The sequence below is a fragment of the Rhopalosiphum padi genome, chromosome 2 (genome assembly GCF_020882245.1).
Source record: "Rhopalosiphum padi isolate XX-2018 chromosome 2, ASM2088224v1, whole genome shotgun sequence".
NCBI lineage: Eukaryota > Metazoa > Arthropoda > Insecta > Hemiptera > Aphididae > Rhopalosiphum > Rhopalosiphum padi.
This window is the reverse complement of record NC_083598.1, coordinates 80,255,332-80,279,268: the sequence shown is the minus strand read 5'-3', so window position 1 is coordinate 80,279,268 and position 23,937 is coordinate 80,255,332. Positions and strand designations below refer to the sequence as shown.

General features: G+C 29.4%; 2 protein-coding genes across 2 annotated transcripts; one reads left to right on the top strand and one right to left on the bottom strand.

Moving 5' to 3' along the window:
- Positions 1-8,956: 8,956 nt before the first annotated feature.
- On the top strand, positions 8,957-11,658 carry LOC132921045 (drebrin-like protein B). Its single transcript, XM_060983863.1, has 7 exons — positions 8,957-9,198; positions 9,276-9,331; positions 9,604-9,716; positions 9,790-10,002; positions 10,070-10,234; positions 10,293-10,515; positions 10,575-11,658. The coding sequence occupies exons 1-7, from the start codon at positions 9,113-9,115 to the stop codon at positions 10,712-10,714; spliced, it is 996 nt and encodes a 331-aa protein (XP_060839846.1). The 5' UTR covers positions 8,957-9,112; the 3' UTR covers positions 10,715-11,658.
- Positions 11,659-12,612: 954 nt separating this feature from the next.
- On the bottom strand, positions 12,613-22,442 carry LOC132921046 (uncharacterized). Its single transcript, XM_060983865.1, has 3 exons — positions 21,172-22,442; positions 14,240-14,633; positions 12,613-12,984 (listed from the first exon to the last, which is right to left on the bottom strand). Exons 1-3 carry the CDS (start codon positions 21,338-21,340, stop codon positions 12,786-12,788), a joined length of 762 nt encoding a protein of 253 aa, XP_060839848.1. The 5' UTR covers positions 21,341-22,442; the 3' UTR covers positions 12,613-12,785.
- Between the last annotated feature and the right edge of the window lie 1,495 nt (positions 22,443-23,937).

The window sequence follows — 23,937 nt, the reverse complement described above, 5'->3', positions numbered from 1 at the left end:
AAACGACGGGTCTGGGGCAGTTGTCCGAAAAATGAACGACTATATAGATAAGATTTGTTGCGAAGACGTCTGCAGACTTTTCGAGAAAAGAACGTCATCGTCATTAATACGTCATATACACATATTGTACTACTATAGTATTATACAAGTAATAAAAGGTAAGTATGACAAATCTGTGCGGCGTGTGTATACAAAAACAGATATTCTAATATAATACCTAGACGTCAGCAAGCTGTATTATACCACATACTCGTGGTTAATCAAATATCGTCAAAAATAGATTATAATGCTGTACAGTTAACTATTATTATTATTATTGCATATTTTGTATACATATATGTATAATAGACAATAGTATACCTACATATAGTAATAGACTAATCACTAATACGCATTGATGTTGTTGCAAAACTATATTCATAACATGCTATATTTACGAATATATTAAAAGGTGATGCGGTCGACCTTGAGTCAGTTACCACTGTACAAGATGCGTTTACCTTATTATGTTATGGTCTCCAGTGACATAATTATATATACACATAAACATACAGTTATTATATTTTTACATGTGTGTGCAATTTAAATCGTTAAATCTCATCAGTTTTAGACTATATAGGTTATATATAATATATATATATACATACTATAATCTATAACAGGGGTCCCCAATTAATATTTTTGAAGAGCCACATTAGGGATATGAAAATTTTTCACGGGCCATCAAAATTCTAAGTACATATTTACATTATTTAAAAACCAATAATATTTAACAAAAATAATAATTTACAATATAACACATATAATGTTGTCGTAATAATGTGTTATTTATTATTTGTCTGCGGGCCGGATAAAATGTATTCGGGGGCCGTGTGCGACCCACGGGCCGCCATTTGGTGACCCATGGTCTATAATATGTATATAAATACGCAGTAGTAACTGTTTGCACTTTTAATACACTGATGCTCGGATGGTTTTGAAAATTAAAAAATTATAATATTATAAAGGATATAGGTTAACACACTTGGTAGGATTAAATCCTGGGTGAACAAAAAATAACAATGCTAGTTATTTTGGTGTAATTTAAAAATATTTTTCTCGGGGATTCGAACTTTAATGTAGGTATACTAAAATTATATTATTTTATATTCACAATGATATTTTCAAAATATTTAGATTAATTTTACTCAATTTCCTTTTTATAGTTTATACCGTATTCCCATAAATCATAAACATTATTAATTAATAACATTGTAGCAACATATTTATAGGCTGACAAATCATCTCCACTCAATATTATTTTTCGTATGCAATGATTAATCATTGAATTAAAATTTAACTCGTCCATTACAGCTGGTGACCTACTCAATGACGAGTTTTGGAGTACAGTCAACACCTACTGTACATTAGAGCGGTTATATACCTACTCAGTATCCTCTTCCTTTTTTCTGAATATACTTCGTAGTAGAAATAATGGCTTAATATGTAATTTAGATTTAGAGGATAGTTTTTACATTACACCAATTGGTGGCTATTGATTAGTGATTACTATATAACAGAGGAGCAAATTAACTTTTCCGGTTTTTAATTTTAGAAGTATACTTTTTAGTTTTTACTAGGTTTAGGTATCTACTCAAAATATTCATAAAAACTTTTATAATTAATTTTAGATAAGTTTTAAATCTTTGTAGGCATAGGTACTAAGTGTCTAAAATCTAAATACCAATCAATAATCAATGTAATATTAGATGTATTATAATGATTAGAATATTATTTGTATTTTGTACACATACAACTGTAGTTTTAGAAACTCCAATAATATATCATGATATAGGTAAGCACCTTCTACTTAGTAATTATATTTTAACATTCAACATATAATGTGAGTAAAAAAGTTATAATTTCTACAATAATATGCAGGTTCAAAAAATAAAATATTGTAAATATTTTGGTTTTTAAGCTCCTTGAAATGATTAGGATATTAAAAATATAAGTAAGGTTCAACATATTACAAAAAAATAAAAATAATAAGAACATTCAAAGCAAAAGCTGTTACAAAATCAAATTCATAATACTTATTATTATTATTATTATTTTATTTTAACAATTAAGTACCAAGTTAGGTTAGGTTAGGTACCTATAGGTAGCCAGTAAAATCGGTCTTCTTTAAAGAGTATATGTATTATGGGCATTTATAATTTATTTATAGATTTAGTTACATATTTTTATAAATAAGGCATTCTCTACAAGGTTTTTAAAATAAATATTTAAAGTTTAATAAATGTTATAATACGTAACTCGTAACTCGTATAATATATAAAGTTATTACAATATTATTTTAAACTTCAATGAGAATTCAAATAATTCAATAACGATATAATTTGCGATAATGCGTGGTCGTATTAAAGTTTAATACGATTATGATATATTGTATATATCATGCAAGATCAAACTATACCGTGAAAACTAAATCGTATCTATTATTTTTTAAATTCTTCTTATATTTATACTTTACGACAAACTAGATAAACTTTTATACTTGAACACCATGCAATTCCGGGAATTTGGCTACAATAAACCATTTTTCAAAAAGGTATATTACAGTAATTGGCTCACTAAAATTTTTCAGTTTTAACTTATAAGTTAAAACAGAGACTAGAATTGTGGATCAGGTAATCAAGACATTATTTTAAACGATTTTTTATTAATGAGTCCATAAATCTGGTCATAATATTTTACTAAAATAATATATAATATTATATGTCTATATCTATATGCATATAATATATAATTTACTTTACCACTGAAGCGCACACGAAAGTTTATTCAAAGCAACGGTGTACCTTATCAAAATGTAATAAATTATCCAGTATTAAATTATATAGAATTATCAGTTTTGACAATGGCTATCGGTTGTCATCAAATTAATTGGATAAAAAGAGCCAAAAGTGTAATTTACAACGATAATGAAACATCGCAAAACGTTTTCATTTAGTTGGTTGTAAACTATATAATTATTCACGTTTAGTATTATAGGTAGTACGGTAATATACGAGTAAAATAAAAATTGTTTTAATAAGTACCATAAAAGTTAAAATATCCAAAAAGAGGATAAAAAATATTAATTTTTAATAATTATAAATATTCTTTCATTCACAAGACTACAAGAGTTAATGAGATAAAATTCGTTCGCGATGTATAAAAAAAAAATGTAAAATTAAAATATATAGAATTTTATTCTGTATTAATAAATGTTATTTATTCATATATATTTTTTAACACATTTTGTACATGAAATACGAAACCGATAGATAAAATGTAGCCCAATTATCGTCCGCTCTTATATTTTGTTAGAAGTACTTAGACATTTGTAATTTCTAATTTATGCTTTTTTCTTATCTAATTTTCTAAAACATACACCATAATATATTATTTTGATTTGGTTTATTTACTTTAAAAATGTATACAGTAATAATATTATAATGACAATTATTACTTACCACAATTCATTATTAGGAAGATTAAATTTTTCTAGTATAAGTCATATGAATCGAAATAACCTAGCTATATTCATAAAAATAGTTGTTGCGTATGATGTATATGTTACGGTTAATGATGTTAACGTGGTAAATGTCGTCATTCCCCGGTTATTGATGTCAGTCTCCAGTTTAATTGGAGAATGATGTTCAATACATTTATGGAAAGTATTGTATCGAATTTAAAAAAATAGTTTTGACTTAAAAAATGTTGAGATAGACTAACGAAAAATTTTCAAAACTCAAAGTCGGTACAACTGTTCGTGTCCCAATACCAGATGTTGATATGGCTCGAGGTTCTCTGCGTAATTTACTTGCTGTTATTATTTTGTGTGAAAATTACATGTATAAATTATGTAAGCCAATTTTAATTTGATAATATTTATTTAATTTTAAATAAAATAAGTACCTGGATGTTTGAACCAGGTACAGAATATGGTGTGTTGAAACATAAACATACAAGTGCTCAAATTTCCCCATGCAAAGAAAAATTTCTAGAACTATATGAAGCTATGAAAAAAATTAAAGATAGAGAAATAACATTACGCGAAGCCGCTGGAAAATAAATAGCTGGTCATCAAAAGGCTTCAATTGAGGCAATTGCAAAACTGGTTGTGTCACTAAAAAATGTGCTTACAATGCAGCAGAAATTTTGTGCAGTTCAAAATGTCATGGTAACCAAAACGGTACAAATAAATAATTTGTAATAATATGCACCTATTTTATTCATTTCAATTAACCTAACCTTTCATTAACTTCATTAAAATCAAAAATGAATCAACCGCCAAATCATTATTTAATAGTATCTATATTAAAACAATCAGCGTATTATTTAAGATTTATCTTCATTTACCATAAGTTTTGGTAAATTATGACGTCAATGACCGGTGAAAGATGTTCATTTTAATTTAAAATATGTGTTTTTACAACATTTACCTACATAATTGAATAATTTTGATTAATGACGTCATGGGCCGGGGAATGACGACATTTACCAATTTTCGTCTTTCATCGTAACATATATAAGTAATAGCAGCCAACAAGTAATTATAATGTTTACAAGTTAAAATACTATGTAGTATACCAGTATACGGGGTGATTCTTTTATCATAAAACACACATTATTTCAAAAAGTATTCATGTTTTTGAAAACATTTTTTTACATAGTTTCAAGTTGTTAAAAAAACAACGTTTTTATTAAAATATTATATTTTTAAATATTTTTTATCCTTATATTTTTTTTAAGTTTTTTACTTTTTTGAATGACAGCATAGAATTTTAATTTCATATTCCATAGAAGATTAATTTTCTGAGTATTTTGATACATAAAAATCGAATTTAGGGCGAGTAGTTTATGAGTTATACGTATTTAAAGTTTAGACAAGCGGAGTAGTAGTTAAACATTTTGCGGGGTAACCCCGTACCACTCCACTCCGCTTACATATTAACAACAACGCTGTTCATGGATAATGGATATACATATGATTACTTTCGAACTTTCGTACCACAAACTTTCAGGATGACCATAATCAGTGGTGAAACTATGGGGGGGGAGGACGGGGATTATTTTTTACGAGCCTATTATTTAGTATTAAAATTTTAAAAGTCAGAGCACTTCTTTAATTTCACGTAAATTGTTTAGGACATTGTGTTGATTTTCGAAGGGACTAAAAACAAAAAAATAAAATAATAATTATCAATCTTTTAAATACTACACCGCGTAGATACGTGATCGGTGTATGTTGATACTGAACTATATAAGTTTAAAGATCTGTCTGTAGTCTGTACAGACTATACAAAATTACTGACTAATAATAAAAATAAAATATAACAATCGACAATGTGGATAAAATAGTTCGAATTATCAAAATGAATAATAATTGCATTATTTGCCATTTATTGTTTACTTTATAGGACCGTTGTTTGTGCAATTGTATCCTGTGATAAGTGTGATCGTAATTCCAGATTCGTTATTTAGTCATCTAATTAGTCAAAATTTCAAAAACAATTAGATTATGCATATATACCTAGTATCTTAGTATAGCTTAGATACTATATAATTTTTAAGATTCTGAGCGAAACCAGGCATATATTATTGATGATGTATTTTCATTAAAATTGGAAATCAACATATAACTATATGTCTATACATAGTATAAATTATATATTTTATGCATAAATAATTATTAAACTATTTTTTCTATTTTTACTACCTATAATCGTAAGATTTAGAATTACATTAAAATAATATCACACACAGCATTTGAATAAATACATATTTTAATTTAATTGGAATTTAAATATTTAAAATTTATAGTCCACACAATATTGAATATATTTATTTATTAATATTATATATTTATTTTTTATGTTGTAACCAAAAAAATTTTTCAATAAGTATTTTCTTTATAATATATGAAAAAATACATTTAATTTTCAATTAATATAAGAAATTTTAATGGAGTCTAAACTATAATATTTTTTAAACATACTGTAGTTTATAATTATTTTAAAATTAAAAACATGTGTATAATGTATATATAATCTATATTTAAAATAAAAATTAGTTTCGTGTTTGGAAATATTATACATTTTTTTAACTACTAGGTTTATCCACTATAAGTACTAGGTATCATTTCAAATTTAAATAAAATAATTATAGTTAATATTGGTTTAAAGTTTATTATATAAATTATAATCAGCATTCCTTAATTAAAGATAACATTAATTTAATTTGCGTTTTAACTATTAATTGATAAAAGTTTTTTAAATACTTAAACTTTTTAAACATTTATATTTCATAGACATTCAGCCTATATACATACATTTTATATTGATATTAGAATTTTCTAGTATGAATATAATTTATAAATTATAGAAGTGTGTATAGCAATCATATTTTTATTATATACTATAGCTACAGTATTACCCGTTTTTGCTCAGAGATAATTGAAACCAAGATGGGTAATCCACCTGCGATGGAAAGTAATAATGGTATGTCCTATACTCTTATTACTTTTCACCAAAGAACACCAAAGTGTCTTATTTTTTTTTCTTGCGTGTAAAAAATACCAATTTGTAGCAAGCAGAAATAAATAAATACCTACCAATTTATAATTTAGATTTATAATCAATATTAATATGATTTAATAAAAAACATTGAATATAAAATTAAAGAAGATTTAATCAATGGTTAATTTATGAAAAACTTATATTTTATTTTATTAAGTGTTATATTGTAAAATAAATAACAAGATTCTATGAGTAAGGACAAACGACAAACTATTTCTATCTTTAACTTTGTTACTTATAAAAATAAAATAAAAGTCAATAAGTATGTTTGAATATGCTAATTATTATTAGAAAACAATTGTAGGGAAGGGTATTTAAGTCTTGATCTATGATTAGGTGTAATTTTAACATTTCCTCCTGGCATGAAAAATCCTAGTTCCACCTCTGGTCATATCTATAAACATTTCAAAGGTTCCTTATTAAACAATATAATATGTATTATAATGTTTATGGGAAGTTTAAAATCAAAACTTTCATGAAATCGTGTATACTGTAACTACAACACAATATGTGTAAGTATATGTATACCTATTCCAGAAAACATATTTTAATTACGAAAACTGACAAAATGTTAATTAAACTCGGTCGCCTACAGACATATTTGTTTATTATAATTCGGACTAGGTCCAGATTAAAAATTTTCAAATTGATGAATATATTGGTCTTACAATGATGTCCTTTTTGTCATCACTTTTTATTATTACACAAAAAATATTATTAATTCTGAAACCTTAAACTATTAGTCGTAGTTTTTAGAAGAAAACTGAATCTAGTTGCTAATTTGTGCTTTAGGATAAGTAATAAAAAGTAAAAAATAAAATAAAATAATCGAAGAAGAAAATATATAAATATTTACTTAAAATCGTATTTTAAAAAAATGTGTTTAGTTTTTTGCTGTTCCCAATTCAAAAATGAATAACTGTAGAAATGTTGACCAAAGATTTATTTTAAAATGTACCTACTGAGAATTTTTAATTTTAATTTTTTTTAAATATTTACTAGATCCAATTTTCTATTCAAAACCACACTCAAAGTAAAAATCAAAATATATCTTTTACTTATTGTGTTGTGTTAACGTACATAAAAAATAAAACAAACACACATAATTGTAAAATCAGTACATTCATCACTCTGCTCAGCATCTAATAGCTTAAATATTGTAAAAATAATTTTTTTGCATTAGAATTAAATTGGGTTTGACAGACTCCCATCTCAACTCTAACTCATTAAAAATTATAACTAAAACTGTTATACTTAGGGAAATTCTAACAAAAGAAATATTATCGCCGTCTATATATTATGTATTATTTAAAAAAATTATAGAATGCATTCTATACAGACTCATTAGTCATTAGTATATACTAAAATGGTTGCATACGAATTGCGTCCAAAAATACAAAAATATACATTGCGATATCCGAGTTGCGTCCGCGATTTTCTCGGGACATGTACGAGTTGCGTCCTGGTTAATAATTGATTAATAATATACAAATTTTTCTTCCCACTTTTACAGACTGAGGACTTTCATTTGTATAAATGGTGTGGTTAAAAATTGTAATTATATTTATCATTTAAATATTGGTAAATTTTTATTTACCAATTTGTGTACGAAATCAAGACGTGTTATATTTTTGTTTACAAACTCAGTCATAGTCTTTTTAAATAAATTTTTCTTTTTCCACATCCTCTCTTCGTTTGCTTCTTAAATTAGAACTTCGCATTTTAATATAAATGTCAGTTTGAAAGTTTTGATGATTTTTAATTAGTACATTTTTAAAATTATGTACATAGTACATGTACTATTTATAGCTGTATAACTTGACTTTACCCGGGAAAAAAATGAATAAATGTTAAGTATAAAATACAGCGCGATATATTGTTATGTATCAGTATTATTCTGTGGTATCAGATAGAGGGTTTTAGTTTATCAAAATAAATATAAAAGTTTATAATTTGTTCCATAACTGTATAACTATATTATAGTCAACATTAGGTACTTTTTAAAACAAAACACACTTAAGTGTACATAAATAATTGTTCTTCTAAAATTATATTTATAATTATAATTATATTTATACCAACACTAATACACTATTATTTCCATAAAAAAACATCTTCCAATTATTATTTGTTCCAAAAAGTATTTTTTCCAGTAATAATTTTATCCACAAAGAATTTATTCCGATAGCCATATTCGTTACAAATTATTATATTATTATTATTATTATTATGGAACAAAAAATCATTGGAACAAATGTTTTGTGGAACAACAGATATTATTCCATCTTGAATCATGCTTTTGACAGACAACAGCAACAAGCAGTGATAACACTGATAAAGTGATAAGTAAATTGAATAGTGAATTAGTGAATACTTGGTGAATGAATGAGTAACGAGTAACGACGATATTGTAGTATAAAGTTACATGAATATAAGTATAGTAAAAATTTATTTTATATTAAACAAGCTTATATCTACTTATATATACTTTGATTGTCACGAACATGTCCCAACTGGACGCGAACAAAAACAGACAGAAAATATTGGACACATGGAAAGATGTGGTAGATGACAAGACACCAACTAACTGGTGAGTACATTACACCAGTTGTAAGCAATGAAGGATGTCTGACAATACAACATTAATAATAATTTTTTTTATTGCAGGGCCTTGTACGGCTATGAGGGTCCAACAAACGTACTTAAGTTTATCAGTCAAGGAGGTATTTCCTTATATGTAGTTGCTTAAGTCATGACTAAAATATTATTTTATGCATTATTTATGTTATATATCTGTCCAACGAGAGTATATATTAATTATGTGTAACCTCACAAAACCCTGTCATCGAGACCGGTTCCACTATTACAGTGTATGATATGGGTATACGTGAAAGAACCTATTTTTCAGGGACTGTGGCATATTCTCTCGCTAGACAGAATATAGGTTGTAAATTCATAAATTTAAAAATCTATTATATTTTTCTTATCATTGCAGAAGGGGGAATCGAAGAAATGAAAGAAGACTTAAATAGCTCTAAAATAATGTATGCTTTCTGTCGAGTTTTAGACCCAAAGACTAGCCTTTATAAATGTGTTTTAATAAATTGGGTTAGTAAATGTTAATAGATTTGCAATGAATAAATGTTTCTTAAATTTAAAAAACCATATTTGTTATTTTCAGCAAGGAGAAGGAGCGCCTATCGTTAGAAAGGGAACTTGTGCTAATCACATTCGAGATGTATCTAACATTTTAAAAGGGGCTCATGTAACTATAAATGCACGTAATGATGATGAGGTAGATACAGATATAATACTATCCAAAGTTTCCAAGTCATCAGGGTCAGTATACTCATTTAAAGAAAGACTTGATCAATCACAGCCACAAGAAAAAATTGTAAATTCATCAATACAAATTATTTTTATTTATATAGCAATATCTAATAATAGAATAATTTTTTCAGGGTACTACTTATAAAAGAATTCAACCTAATTTAGAGATAAATTCTACAGAAAGGGATAAGTTTTGGGCAGCTGAAGAAGAAAAAGAGAAATTAAGACAAGAAGAAGAACGAAAGAAAAAAGAACAAGAGCAGAAAAAAATAGAGGATGAAAGGCTGTTACGAGAAGTAAGATACAATAAATATTTTATTATTCATATAAAAACCAAATTTGAAACTTTTATAGGACGCTGATAGACTAAGAAGAGATTCAATAACAGTTGAAGAAATTCAAAAAACCGAACCAAAACCTTCTGTTGCTACAACAGAACCAGAAATACCAAAAGATGTTAAAATTGAATTAGCAAAACCAGGATTAGTCACTGAAGAAATTGAAAATCAAAATGAACTAATTAATGTTGAAGATGATTTAGGAATTAAAGCTGAAGCCTTATATGATTACCAAGCAGGTAGCATAAAATAAATTTTTATTTTTAAATTAAATTTAACTTAATTTGTTATTGTCTAGCTGATGATACAGAAATTTCATTTGATCCTGGTGATATAATTTGTCATATTGATAAAATCGATCAAGGTTGGTGGCAGGGATTGAGCCCTGATGGTACATTTGGTCTATTTCCAGCCAATTATGTTCAACTTCTTCCTTAAGATTGAATTCTCTCATTTATACCATAATAATTACTAATTAGTATTTATATCTACAATTTTATTATTAATTTATCTCAATAGGTAATCGGTTGTGAAAACATGTTTAAGTCATGTTTAAGTTTTAAATATTTAAAACCAATGTTTTGGTAATAATTACAATTATTGTTAATCTAGTAAAATATTTATTTATTTAATGTTTCTATTAAATTTTAATAACTATTTTTATTTTCATTTGCCATAAACAACCTCATTTAATAAATAAATAAAAAAAATAAGTATTTTTATTTTACAGTAAATAAAATAATGAATATTAGATAGTATATCTACATGTATAACTTTAATCATAGTTATTAGTTAACAACAATTGATTTTAGAAAATTGCTGATTAAGTATTTGTAATAAAAGAATATTTTACTAACATGAATCATTGATCAAGACTCCAAAAATGAAATAATATTAAATATACACATTTGTTTTGGTGAATATCATTTTTTTATCAATTTATAAATAATTGTTAGATTTTAAACAATTTTAACTCATAAGTCATAATCAATGTTTGTATTTCTTGCTAATTATTCTATTTACGTGTTAACTGTTAAATATACTATTATTACCATTTTATATGAATATGTCTAGTTGTATCTGTGTCGTTTATATACATTGTATGTCACTATGAGTGGTTGTCAGATCAATGTCGTATTCGCAGGGAAAGGAGAATTAAGTTGATATATCTCCTCCTTAAGTCTTATTTTTTTTGTAATTTTTAAATTTTATTATTAGCAAACAATATCTAGTATACATATTATATACATTATACTCATTATATTATGCATATAACATGTATAAGAAGAAAGAATTGTTATTAGGGCTGTATGAAAATTTAAAGTTTATGTACATTTTAGAGATATCTATATACATCTATTATAAACCAAACAAAAAAAGCAGTTAAGTTTATTATTCTGTATAGATTATACAAACCCCATCAGTCTCAACACTCATGAATAATTTCATATTGTCATCCTAACAGAGAAGACAACTATATTGTCTATAGCTGGAGAATACAGTATGCACCCCCAATAAATGGAGAGAAAAAATAGGTGACAAGTGAACACCTTGTGGAACATACAATACCACTAAAAAAGGCAGTGATGATAGGGCCAAAAACTTTGACCCACTAATATCTGTTCCGGATTTATATGCAGTTATTATAGAGGGAGTTATTTATTATTAAATAATAATTATAATAATTATATACTTTGATTACCACATCAAACTATCCTAGGACTTTAAAGATACAATTTTCGTTAACCCAAAAAATTGTTTTGCTTAAAAATATTTTACATGTGTCATGTCGTAGGTAGTAGAACTGTTTTCAAGAATTCCACATGGGTAATATAGTTTTAGTATTGCAATTTTCAGTTGGCATTATTGAAATCTATTTTGAATATATATATATATTAATATTTAATGTAAGACTATTTATACATTATTTTGGACACTTGAAATTTTAAAAATATATTAATATTAAGACGCAATTTAGAACTCGAAACTGTTGTAATGTGCGAAATTGTATAAATAATAATTTACTTTTTTTTATGATTCTGTTTCTACATAACACTGAAATTAAACCACACTATATGGATGGAAAATTGGAAACAAACTATTTTTGGAGAAAAAGCTTTTAGTCATACACCCTCCTCTCAAAAAATTCTAAATCTGTCACTAGTCGTCCGAACTAAAAACAAAATATATGATTTTAATATTATAAGAGTTCATGATTAAACGTTAGCATAAAAACAGTAGTTATAAAGTAACAATTTATGCACATATTTCTAGCAACATAGAATAGGTACCTACATCTTATTCTCTCTATTTTGAAAACAAAATTATCTTCAGTATTCTCCACAAGTACAAGTAGTACTTCTTATTGTTTTTATTCTTATCAAGTTTAACGTTGAACATTATATACTAAAATATTATATTTAACATCTAATCCTTATAGTATAAATGTGTATAATAGTATAATACATAATTTTATTTTTTATACAAACATAACATAGCACTTGAAATTTTATTTTTTAGATTCATTTGTGATAGGAACGGTCACAGGAAACCTTCCGCACGGGACAGTTTCCATCTCTTCGATTTCTGCATTTGACACAATGATTGACACTGCTCTTTTGATCTTTGCCACAGTGATAGGTTTCAACTGTTTGACTGTTTGTGCCATGGCATGGAAGAATGCGTCCACCGAGTCCATATCTTCCAATCTGAATACAAGAATAGTGTCATATTATATTTGTATAGTATCAATCAGCATTAGGACAACGCCACAATATATAGGTACATATCAACCTAGTTAAGACTATCACTTTATAGTTTTTTGATACTAAACTAACCACCCTTCTCCATAGCCATGAAAATAAAATTAATTGACCGCTATTATAATTTATAGCTCGATATTGCCGATTAACTTAAGCCGATTCACGACATAGTTATCAATGCTCTTCTTCTCTCATAACAAACAATTATTTTATCCCTCCTTGTATTTTATAAATAAGTACATAGTTTTGGGCGGGCTGATACAATATTACGATAAAGTTGAAATATTATTTTTTTGACAAACGTTATTTCACTAGCTAAATTTTAGAAGCTTTTTGTGAATCCTAAATTAGTATAAAATTGTTTGAAACGTATATCATTGTTTTATTTCTCTTAACATAATAGTTAATTAAACGGATGTCGATCGCAAACCATAGTCACCCACTACGTTTTATTAGCTGGAGCCCTATTTACTATTAGAATTTAAAATTGATAGATCCCTGCAACTTTCCCGTAATTCGCACCCGTTAAGTCACCTATGATATAATAGGTAAATCGTAAAGGTGATGTTGTAGAATAGGTAAGTACCTAATAATGTTATTATCAGGCGCCAACTCCTTTCGCTTAAAAATAATTATATTCTTTACGCCCACGGTTTCACATTCATAATTTTGGGAAGCACTGTCTCAAAATTATTTTAATAAAGCCATTTAACATAACCCAGAGTGCACTACGAGGAGGCAGCTTCTATTATTATCTACTCTCCTAAAATATATTTTTTTTTGTAGGTACATTAAAATAATTATTGTAAAGTGTAGGTAAGTATTTATAATTAGTTGTCTTAAAACGTCATTAAAATAATATTTATGTTTTGTATTTTATGTGATTATTAATTGGTAATTAATCAAGTGGTTACAAAAACACAACTTTTAAATTACCTATATAATAATTATTCGAATGTACAGATAAACAATAATTTTTTGGAGAGTAATAGTAGCTTGAAGCTTCTCATGGAGTTCTCTGAATTATGCTTAATAGCTTAATTAAACTAATTTTGAGACAAACTTCCCAAAATGTTGAACGTGAAACCGTAGGCGAAAAGAATACAATTATTTTTAAACGAAAGGAGAAAACTACTTTATCATACTTGGTCGAAAAGAGTACCGCCCTTACCATCGACTACCCTCTCACAGAGTAACTCACTTGTAATTTGTGGCGGCCGCCTGTTTGTACCGCTGGTCGCACAGGAAGTGTATGGACCGGTCCAAGGCTTCGTGTTCGCTGCACGTTTTGTCCATGTTGGACTGTTCGTAAAGCATTTCGGCGGCTGACTGTTGATCGTATGCCGATGATTCACATTCGTTGGTCTTGATATCGGTGGCCATCAGCAGTGAAGAAGTATCCTCGTCGTCGTTGCTACCGCCGTTGTCGTCCTCGTCACGGAAGGACACGTGTGGCAACAGGAACGCAATTTGTCTTTCTAGCTTGTATGGGCGCATGGCTGCGGCCGCAGTATACATCTCCATCGTCTTTTTCTTCTTCAAATGCCTGACGAAACCGTCCCGTAGCGTTTTCCAACGGACTTTCAACCGTTCGACTAAAATCACAAAAATATTAACGAAATTAATTTTACCAGTCGTCGAACAATTATTTAGGTAGATAAGCTACAACACCGTTGTCAGATGAGTGATAACTGATTTACAATAGTTTATTAATTTATAAAAATTATTAATATTTTATATATTATATAATGTATAGGGTATAGGGTATAGCCATAAAGGTATGAACTTTTGCATTAATTTTAAACTGGATTTATAAAATAAGCAGAGGGAGAGAAACAAGACAAAACATTCCCCCCTTCTTTGGAAAAAATAATATGAATTTATAATTTAATGAATATTACCTAATTAAAATTTCTATGTTGTTTATTGTAGTAAAAAAAGCTTAATAATAATCCAAACTCAATTACAATTTAACATAAATAATCTGACGAAATAATCCCAAACATCTGGTTTTGCTTCCTCTTCGGAAAATCTTAATATATAATTTACACTCAAAAATAAGTCCTATAAATAAGTAACAAGTAAGTAGTAGAAAAATACTTGTGATCACTGGTATCATATTCATTCTCTCGATGTCTTAATATTACACGGGTGATGCCGTTCGGAGTTAAATTCATATTTATAAGCAAAAGTGTATAATTCGGTATCCGGATATTTTACCGCACCAACAATTCAACGCAGTTGTTTCATAGATAATGTTTTCAGTTTTCACACAGTACCTATATTTATATCATAAAATTAATTTTTCAGTTGGTATCTATTGTATATTACGACATGGTATTTCTGATATGACGGGCCATTAAGTTTATCTTACTATACTATAAGGTAAAAGGTAAATGTATTGAGGCGTTTGAATAGAATCATTAAATAAAATCCATTTTGAATAGTGTATAGCCAATAAAAACTTTATTTCATGTCAATGAAGAACATTTTACATTCTTTTGTCATACTATTTAACAACTTATTTGGCTATTTCGGTATTTCATTATTTAAAATTACATTTATAACAATTCACGTAAGAACAATAGATATGTTATAACTTTTGTGATGCTAGTCGTAATAAGGTATTTTAATTTATTTAAACAATAAAAATTATAATATTTTGACAATTCTAATATTTTTTAACTCAACAATAAAACGATAGATTGTGTAAATGTATAATACGATTTATATCTAGTACTCAAATATTTATCTTCTATTTTGTTAACCAAATTTATATATTTATTATTTAGAGTAGGTACCACAATTTTGGGGGTAGATGTGCGTGTGCCGCACGGTTTAGACGTATATGCATCCTTAATCTTTAGGCTCGATTTAAAATATGCATTGTAATAAGTTATCACCAGTTAACTTGAAAACTAATAAGAACAATTTTTCGACAGTCTATGGCTTATTTTTTTGTCCTGGCACGGGAACACTATTCCCCGGTTGCCAGTGCAATTATAATACTATACGTTGAATCTGCTATTCTATACTTTATATACAGTATAACATGGTATATTGGTATGTCACAAACTCACAACTATGTATAAATCAAAAAATCTTATGACCAAAATTTTAATTATATATTTATAAACGTATCAAGTGTATTATTACTCCTCGTGTAATTTCTTTTTTTGATTTTCTAAAATATATTCTCATCATTTTAGATATAAAAAAATTAGTTATACATTAAACATTATCGTATATAATACATATATACCCATAATTTTCAGTGTCTGACGAAATCAATATCCGACGGAGTTTATATAGTTTAGCAAATATTATAAGCAAATAAAGTTGCTATTATACTAGCCAGCGTGGCGTAACTAGTTGATACAAATTCAGAGGAATATATAATTCCGCCTAGTAGAGATTCTCGTTTAACCATCCTTATTCCAACAAAATATTATAACAATATAATATAAAGTACTATAATTTTCGTCGTAAAAATGTTTTTTTTTAATTGATATATTATACGGTAGTTATTGTGTATATATATGTGTATGTGTGTATACTGTATAGTGTATTTTATATTTCATATAATACTAATTTGTTTACACCCTTGACTTTATGGTGTTTATATTATATAAACTATAATGTTATAAGTAATATTATCTTTGTTAACAAAATATTTATTAATTTTAATTTAGTTTTTCCTAGACAATGAAATTATGTTGATAAACGGGAAATTCTTTTAAAGGTTTTAAATTTTTAATTAATTTGAAATAAAAGTAATTAAAAATCAACATATTTAAAATACAATACACATTTTTTCACCCTTCGAAAAAAAAAATTTTTTTTTTGAGAATTTGCATATATTAAAAATCGAATTTCAAATGAATAGGTAGTTTTATTAGTAATGGGTCCAGAAACGATATTGGCTCAGAAAAATTCACCATCGATCAATTGGGCTCGAGAAATTGGAAGCGTAAACGTGCAAACAATAATTCATACGTGTTGAGGAATTATTCTTTATAATGTTGTTGATTTTAAGACAATTAAATTTAAAATAATGCAATTTATATTTTACTGTAAATATAATATGTTATAAGTTATAATACATTTAAATGTTCATAAATAATTAAAAATAATACATAAATAATCCTCATATTTTGAGCGATAACCTTTTAAATGTCAATTTAATATACTATATAGTCTAAGATACATTTAAAAGTTCATAAATAATTTGATATAATACATAGATAAGTTAAAAAGTTTGGACGATGCGTCTTACATATGATTCTATTAACCTATAAGTATTGAAGTCTGAATAAATATTTTATTTTTTCATTGCTCATCACAAATTTGTATATTTTTCAAAGCATCGATAAAATTCAATGTAGAGGAATATATTGCATTTAATATTGAGATACATAAATTGTAAAACCCTTCTATGAAGTTGTTAGTTCATGTCACTCACAGGACATAGTATTTTAGCTAAATCTATAACCCTAACCCTATAGGACATTTTAGATTACATTTTCTATATCGGCTATCATGACCAACCTATGCGTCCTCGAAATAGTTGAGAAATTTATTAATTGTATCATTTTGATTGTAAAAATCCGTGCAAACATCATTTTATAAGCGTCAATTAGATATAAGGTTTGGGAATGTAAGCTAGTACATTTAACATCCTAATATTTAATGCGAATTCAATACAAACGTGTCAAACGTTATACAGTTTTACACAAATGTTATAATGTATGTATACAACTATAAACTGCATACATTTTGATTTAGACCGGTACATCTCAAAATAGTATAAATATTTATCATTTTGTAAATTTAATTTGTACTCAATTTGTACCTAATCGTTTGAAACTTTTCAAATATTTAGTTGTAAAAATTACTTCTAAAATATAATCATCTAAAACAAAATATACCAAAACCGTTAAAACTTTTCGAAAAAATTTCAGTTTTATTAAAATCAATCTATATACGTAGTAGGATCAAAAAGTTCCCGGAATTTCATTTTATTTTTTTATGTATACAATTTAAATATAAATCTACTTAATCTCCTTCAAAGTATCGTCCTTCAGCACAGACACACTTACTCCAACGACTTTGTAACTGCTGGAAACATCTTTGGTATCCCTCTATTGGAATGGCCCTGAGATTTGCTGTTGCGTTAACTTTAATGTCTTCAATCATCGCAAAACGTTCACGTAGGCTGCCATATTAATTTATAAGGTAACGAAAAATAAACTATCCTATTAGGTAATTAAGTAAACTGTAAATACATTATACATATAATATACCTAAACATCGTTTTTATTTTTAACTAGGTATTAAATAACATACAAAATAAAATGTACAGGTTAAATAATTTGGAGAAACAAAAGTATAAAAAATATTAAAATAGTTATTATTATATTAGTTTTAATTAATTAGTGTACCTACCCGTCTTACCCATATAGTTGTATATTTAGTATAAAAACTAAAATTATTAAAATTTGTTTATAGATAGATTCTGAGTTTGTGAAAAATGTAATTTTGACTTTCAAATAAAATGAAATAGGAAATCGAACATCATAGTTTTGACGTACCTATAGCCATTACTCATTAGTCATAAATGAACCATTCGCTTAACAAAAAACAAAAAAAAGTAATACGCGACGTATGTCTGACGTACGTCTATCCGTCGACCGTCGAGTTCTGATTTGAATATATTATTAATAGGATGCGCTCGAATCATTGAAAATAGTCCGGTAAGTGCACTTTAAAACTCCGTCCCGACATTATTGTTTGTAATGCTCGTGGGACGAGGATATACTCATTTATGTATGATGATATAATCGCGGATTATTCTAGACAGTTCCCGTTATAATATACATTATATTCAGTACAATATATTTTTATGTTTATTTATTTTATTTTATTTTTAATTTCTATAAGAATTATACTATTAGGCCGCAACGAATTTACTTGTACTGTATAGCGTTCGAATATTATAATAAATCCCTAAATCTGTAGTTTCATTTTAAGAGCACGAGAATTATCCCAGCGTAAAAAAGTGTGCCCCATTTCATTAAAACACCGCTATGGGTATTGGACACTATACGGTGCTATGATAATATCATTGTATTAATATATAATTTATCCTTCCGATAAGGCGATAAATCGTTACAATAAAGTTGTTTATTTTATATAAGTATAGGTTCATCGTTTATCTATGACGCGAAAATGAATATGAGACAATTTTATAATTACGTCATAATTTTTAGTTATCATTTGAAAAAACGCAAATTCAAAAATAACTACCTACCAGTGAAAACTAAATCTGACAATATAACTACATAAGCAATATAAATATGATAGAACCATTATTGTATTTAGTAGTAAAGTGAGGGAAAGATATATTGTTGGACGAATGAATTGGGCTGCCGTAACCGGCGTGACACTATAAGAACGATATAGAAGCCGTACCAAATAAAAAAACATATTTATATTATAGACTATAAACTGAAATCAAAAATATTAAGCATTGTAAAATTCATTAAGATATAATTTTTCAATTTATTTATCAAAAATAACAATGTAGTATTATTAGCGAAAATTGAAATCTATAGTGTATTAACTTATGGAAAATTAATTCAGGTTTTAACTTGTCCCGTCCGGAGATGGGGGGTTCTAGTAAAAAAAAAAATAGTATAGTTGAAAAGCTACGTGCCCCATGCACACCTCCCCTATTTTGAGCACTATATATTATAATGACATATAACAATAAACCACAAATAAGGAGTAAACATACATATATATATATATATACTGAATGTTATGGTAGCTAGGTTAGACCTCAAATACATTGTACCTATATCATTGATTTCAAACGTAATATTTCGTCAAATCGCGATAAATTGAATACAACATATTATACCGTAAAAATTCGTGGGGTATACGTATATGTAATTTAGTGCGATGCAATAATAGGAATAACGGCGTGAATCGCAAAACCAACGCGTACAAAAAAAACAACTGTGCGATTTGTTTTTTCTGCAAAAATCGAAACAATTACGATGGTCTCTGTATACACGCCGTATCCAAGGTGATCGCACGCACGTACCTACCTATCATGCGCAAATTATAATAATATTTTATTTTTTTTTCCACTCTGTGCAGCATATCCGCGATAATTACGACGTTTCCCGCCCTGTATATATGTATTTGACCGCGTATTGCACCTATTATATAGAATAATAAATTAATCTATATATAATATATTGTATACATCACCAGTCGTCGTCGAAAATATGTGTATGTATATAATATATATATATAGTTAGACATTCCCTTACGGACACCTCAAAATAACGGACAAAAGTTCAGCGACCGAGAGTGTCCGGTATTGAAAAAGCCAGTTCTGCAATTTAAATTTTGTTTGCAAAATAACGTGTGCACTATTTGTATATATTCGTTAAGGGTCGTTTCACTGTAATGTTTGCCTATTATTTACCACTAAACGCGGTTAATGAATAATTTGGCGGGAAAACATCGGTTGATCGACTTATACGAACAACGGCAGTCGCCGCTAACATGTCCGCGCGAACCGCGGTATAATCGGACGTCGTAGGTATATAGAGGTTGCTAAGAGGGCTGACGAGTCGGAGATAGTCTTTAATTACCCATCTTATAATTTAACCGCTGTACAAATCCGAACATAAACCGTGGTAAAGACTTTACATTTAGTATATTGTATATATACGCGTGGATACATCGTAGTACTATGATCTAAGAAATCGTTAGTTTAAAATTTAAATCTTCATCCCGGAGTCAACCTTCCCCCCAGACATAGCAATAAGCCACTGTAAAGTATTTACTACTAACCCAATGAAGTTTGAAGTATTCAAGTATGACACGCCATTGAAACTCATATAATATTTGCATTATATATACAGCCATGATACATGTTAAGTATAATCGTTACTAGTTAATAGTTATTAATTATTATAATAGGTATGTTTATCGTAATACATTATTATAAATACATTATATATTACATTATAAATTATAATCCTAAAAATAGATTAATTTATATATATATATATATATATATGTAGATATAAGATAGATATAACTATTATAACTGACCGGCCTGTTTGTCCTGAGAACCGACCACGGCGGAGGCCACTTCTTTCCACGCGGCGTTCTTGGCGCCGTAGTCCTTGAACACGTGCATTGACTGATCGTAGAGCACCGGTCGATCGCGCACCGCGGCCAACAGTTTTTCGTCGCGCACTTTGCTCGCCGCCTTTTTCATGTCGGGAACCGCAGATCGGACGGTGCGCGACTACTCTGACCGCGCACAACGGCCGCGCGCGTATAATATTAATATTATAATATATATGTTATTAGAACGATATCATAATATTATTATATTTATATAATATTGTACATCGCACGGCCAAAGCGATTTATGATAATATATCACAATATATTTACAGGTGCTAAATAATAATAATAATAATTGTTATTATTATGACGCGGGTGAGTACATGCGCTTCGGGCGCGCGCCGTTATTTTTGATGTCGCGGAAACGTAATAAGAATATTAATAATATACTTAAAACCGACGCCTGTACATACAACGCGTGCGGCATCAGTCGTAGGCGATGCAAAGATTATTATTGTGCGACGTTATATTATGATATATTATGCGCGCGTACGCGAATGCGCGACTGTGCGACGACGTGCGCGGGTTTTGACGCGACGCTCGGACTGCGACTGCGACTGCGATTATAAAATAATATACAACGATAATAATAATAAATTTTCCGTCGCCGCCGCCGTTATATGCGCCGCGCGCGCGGTATATTATAATGCGGTACGCGCGACGGCGGCCGAGGGAATCGCTGCTAGGCGTCGACGTCGCGCGTATAACGCGCAAACGTATACGCACGCATCATATATGTGCGTGTATACGTGTATACTGTATATATATATATCGTATTATACACACGCGCACACGCACACGGCGAGGCAGAGTTATAAAACAAGCGCCGCGCGCGGAACGCGGCTCGGGCGACATCCCCGCCCGTCCGTCGAGCGGACCCGCGCGCGCGCGCGCGCTCGCGTTATTACGTGCACCACGCAGAGTATACCATCGGCGTGTTATAATATACGTACGTGTATATACATGTATATCGTGTATACGCGCGCGGCGTGTGCGTGTGCGCGCGCGACGTCGTAACGCGACGCGCAATCGATTGCGTGCAGACCGAGGCGGCGGCGGTAGTGTGTTGTCGCTATTATACACACAAACCGACGCCACCGCGCGTGCAGGACGCGAAACACGGAAGCCGGCGGTGGGTGGGCTAATATATAGCGACCGGCGGCGGCCCGGGCGGACGACGGAGTGTGTACGCCGTACACTGCGGTGGATGGACGCGCGCGCCCGACATGTTATTATATATATGATGTGTAGGTAATAATGTTATGCGCGTAGACCGGATGACGCGACGCGACAGAGCATCACTGCGACGACGGGGGTGATCGTACGGCGCAAAACGTCATGTCGCATATTATATACAACAATTTAACGATATTCGAGTAGGCAACACAAAAAACCGAAAAACTTTCTCCCCCTACCCCCACCCCATTCCGTTCTCGAACGCGCGCGTGTTCGACTTTAATAATATAATTTATATTTTATAATGTACGCGCGCGCGCGCCCGTAGTAATTTTTCGTTACGTTTCACTCGCGGTGAAATTTACGCAGTGTGACAGCGAGGAGAGAGGGATGATGAGAGTGATACGGACTTGTAATAATACTTACCTCGCCTGTAACGATTTTTCCAAACATAAAACACACACAAGTCATTTTAATATTTTTTTATCGGCCTTTAGGTTCTCAAGGAACTTATGATCAACAGTTTACAGTTACGTTATTATATATAGGAATAGGAGTTTTATATAGTTATATACAGAGTTACATTATAGGAGCCGCAGTCAATAAGCCAAAGTCCCAAATTTGAAATTTCCTTTTTATCCGTCCATTTATTTGGCCGTTCTAATTCGATTTTTTTTTTACCGTCTTAACCAAGTGATTTTTTCATCCCCTGAGCTACGTAATTTTCTCGTCCCACCATCGCGATTGTTTTTAAATTTACAAAAATATAATGCCAATATTATAATATATTGAACATATATTATTATTGTCGTCCGACCGTACTAGATGTTACACTATTATAGTATTATGTAACTGTACACGCGCGTTACCGATTTCGGAGATCGTCTCCCCTCCTCCCGCCATCCACCGTATGTTTTTATAACAATATTAATATAATATTATCGCGTTTTTAACTTGCCCGCGCACACCCCGTGACCCGTTCGCAGCGGCGCGCGATAATATCATTACACGCGCAGCGCCGCAGAATGCCCGAATCGGCCGAATCCATAATACTATATCTTTGTTATCGCTAATGTATTTATGCGTAAGCCCCGCGCGGAGAACTTCGCCAAAGTTATTATTATTGTGACTATATAATATTTTTCAATTTTATAAAATACTCGCACGCGCGTGCACGCAACGATGCGTGGAGCACGTGGCGCGGGTGGTGGGCGTGTTGTGTCTCACCGCAAAACATTCCGATAAAATAAGATTATTCTCCGTACTCGCGAATCCGTCTGATGGATCCATCTCAGTCCGTGTTCGTGATGAACGAAACGTTTTGCAACTGTGGCATAAATTATTATGTTTTTAGTCGCGCGTGCAGACCGGTGCAGGTTATGAATGTTATGAATGTTATGATGATAACATAACGCGACTGTGTGACATTATATGGTTAAAATATTAGTTTTGCGCGATTTTTTTTATTTACTTAAACCAAATAGATTATAATCATGTGTAAAGATTAAA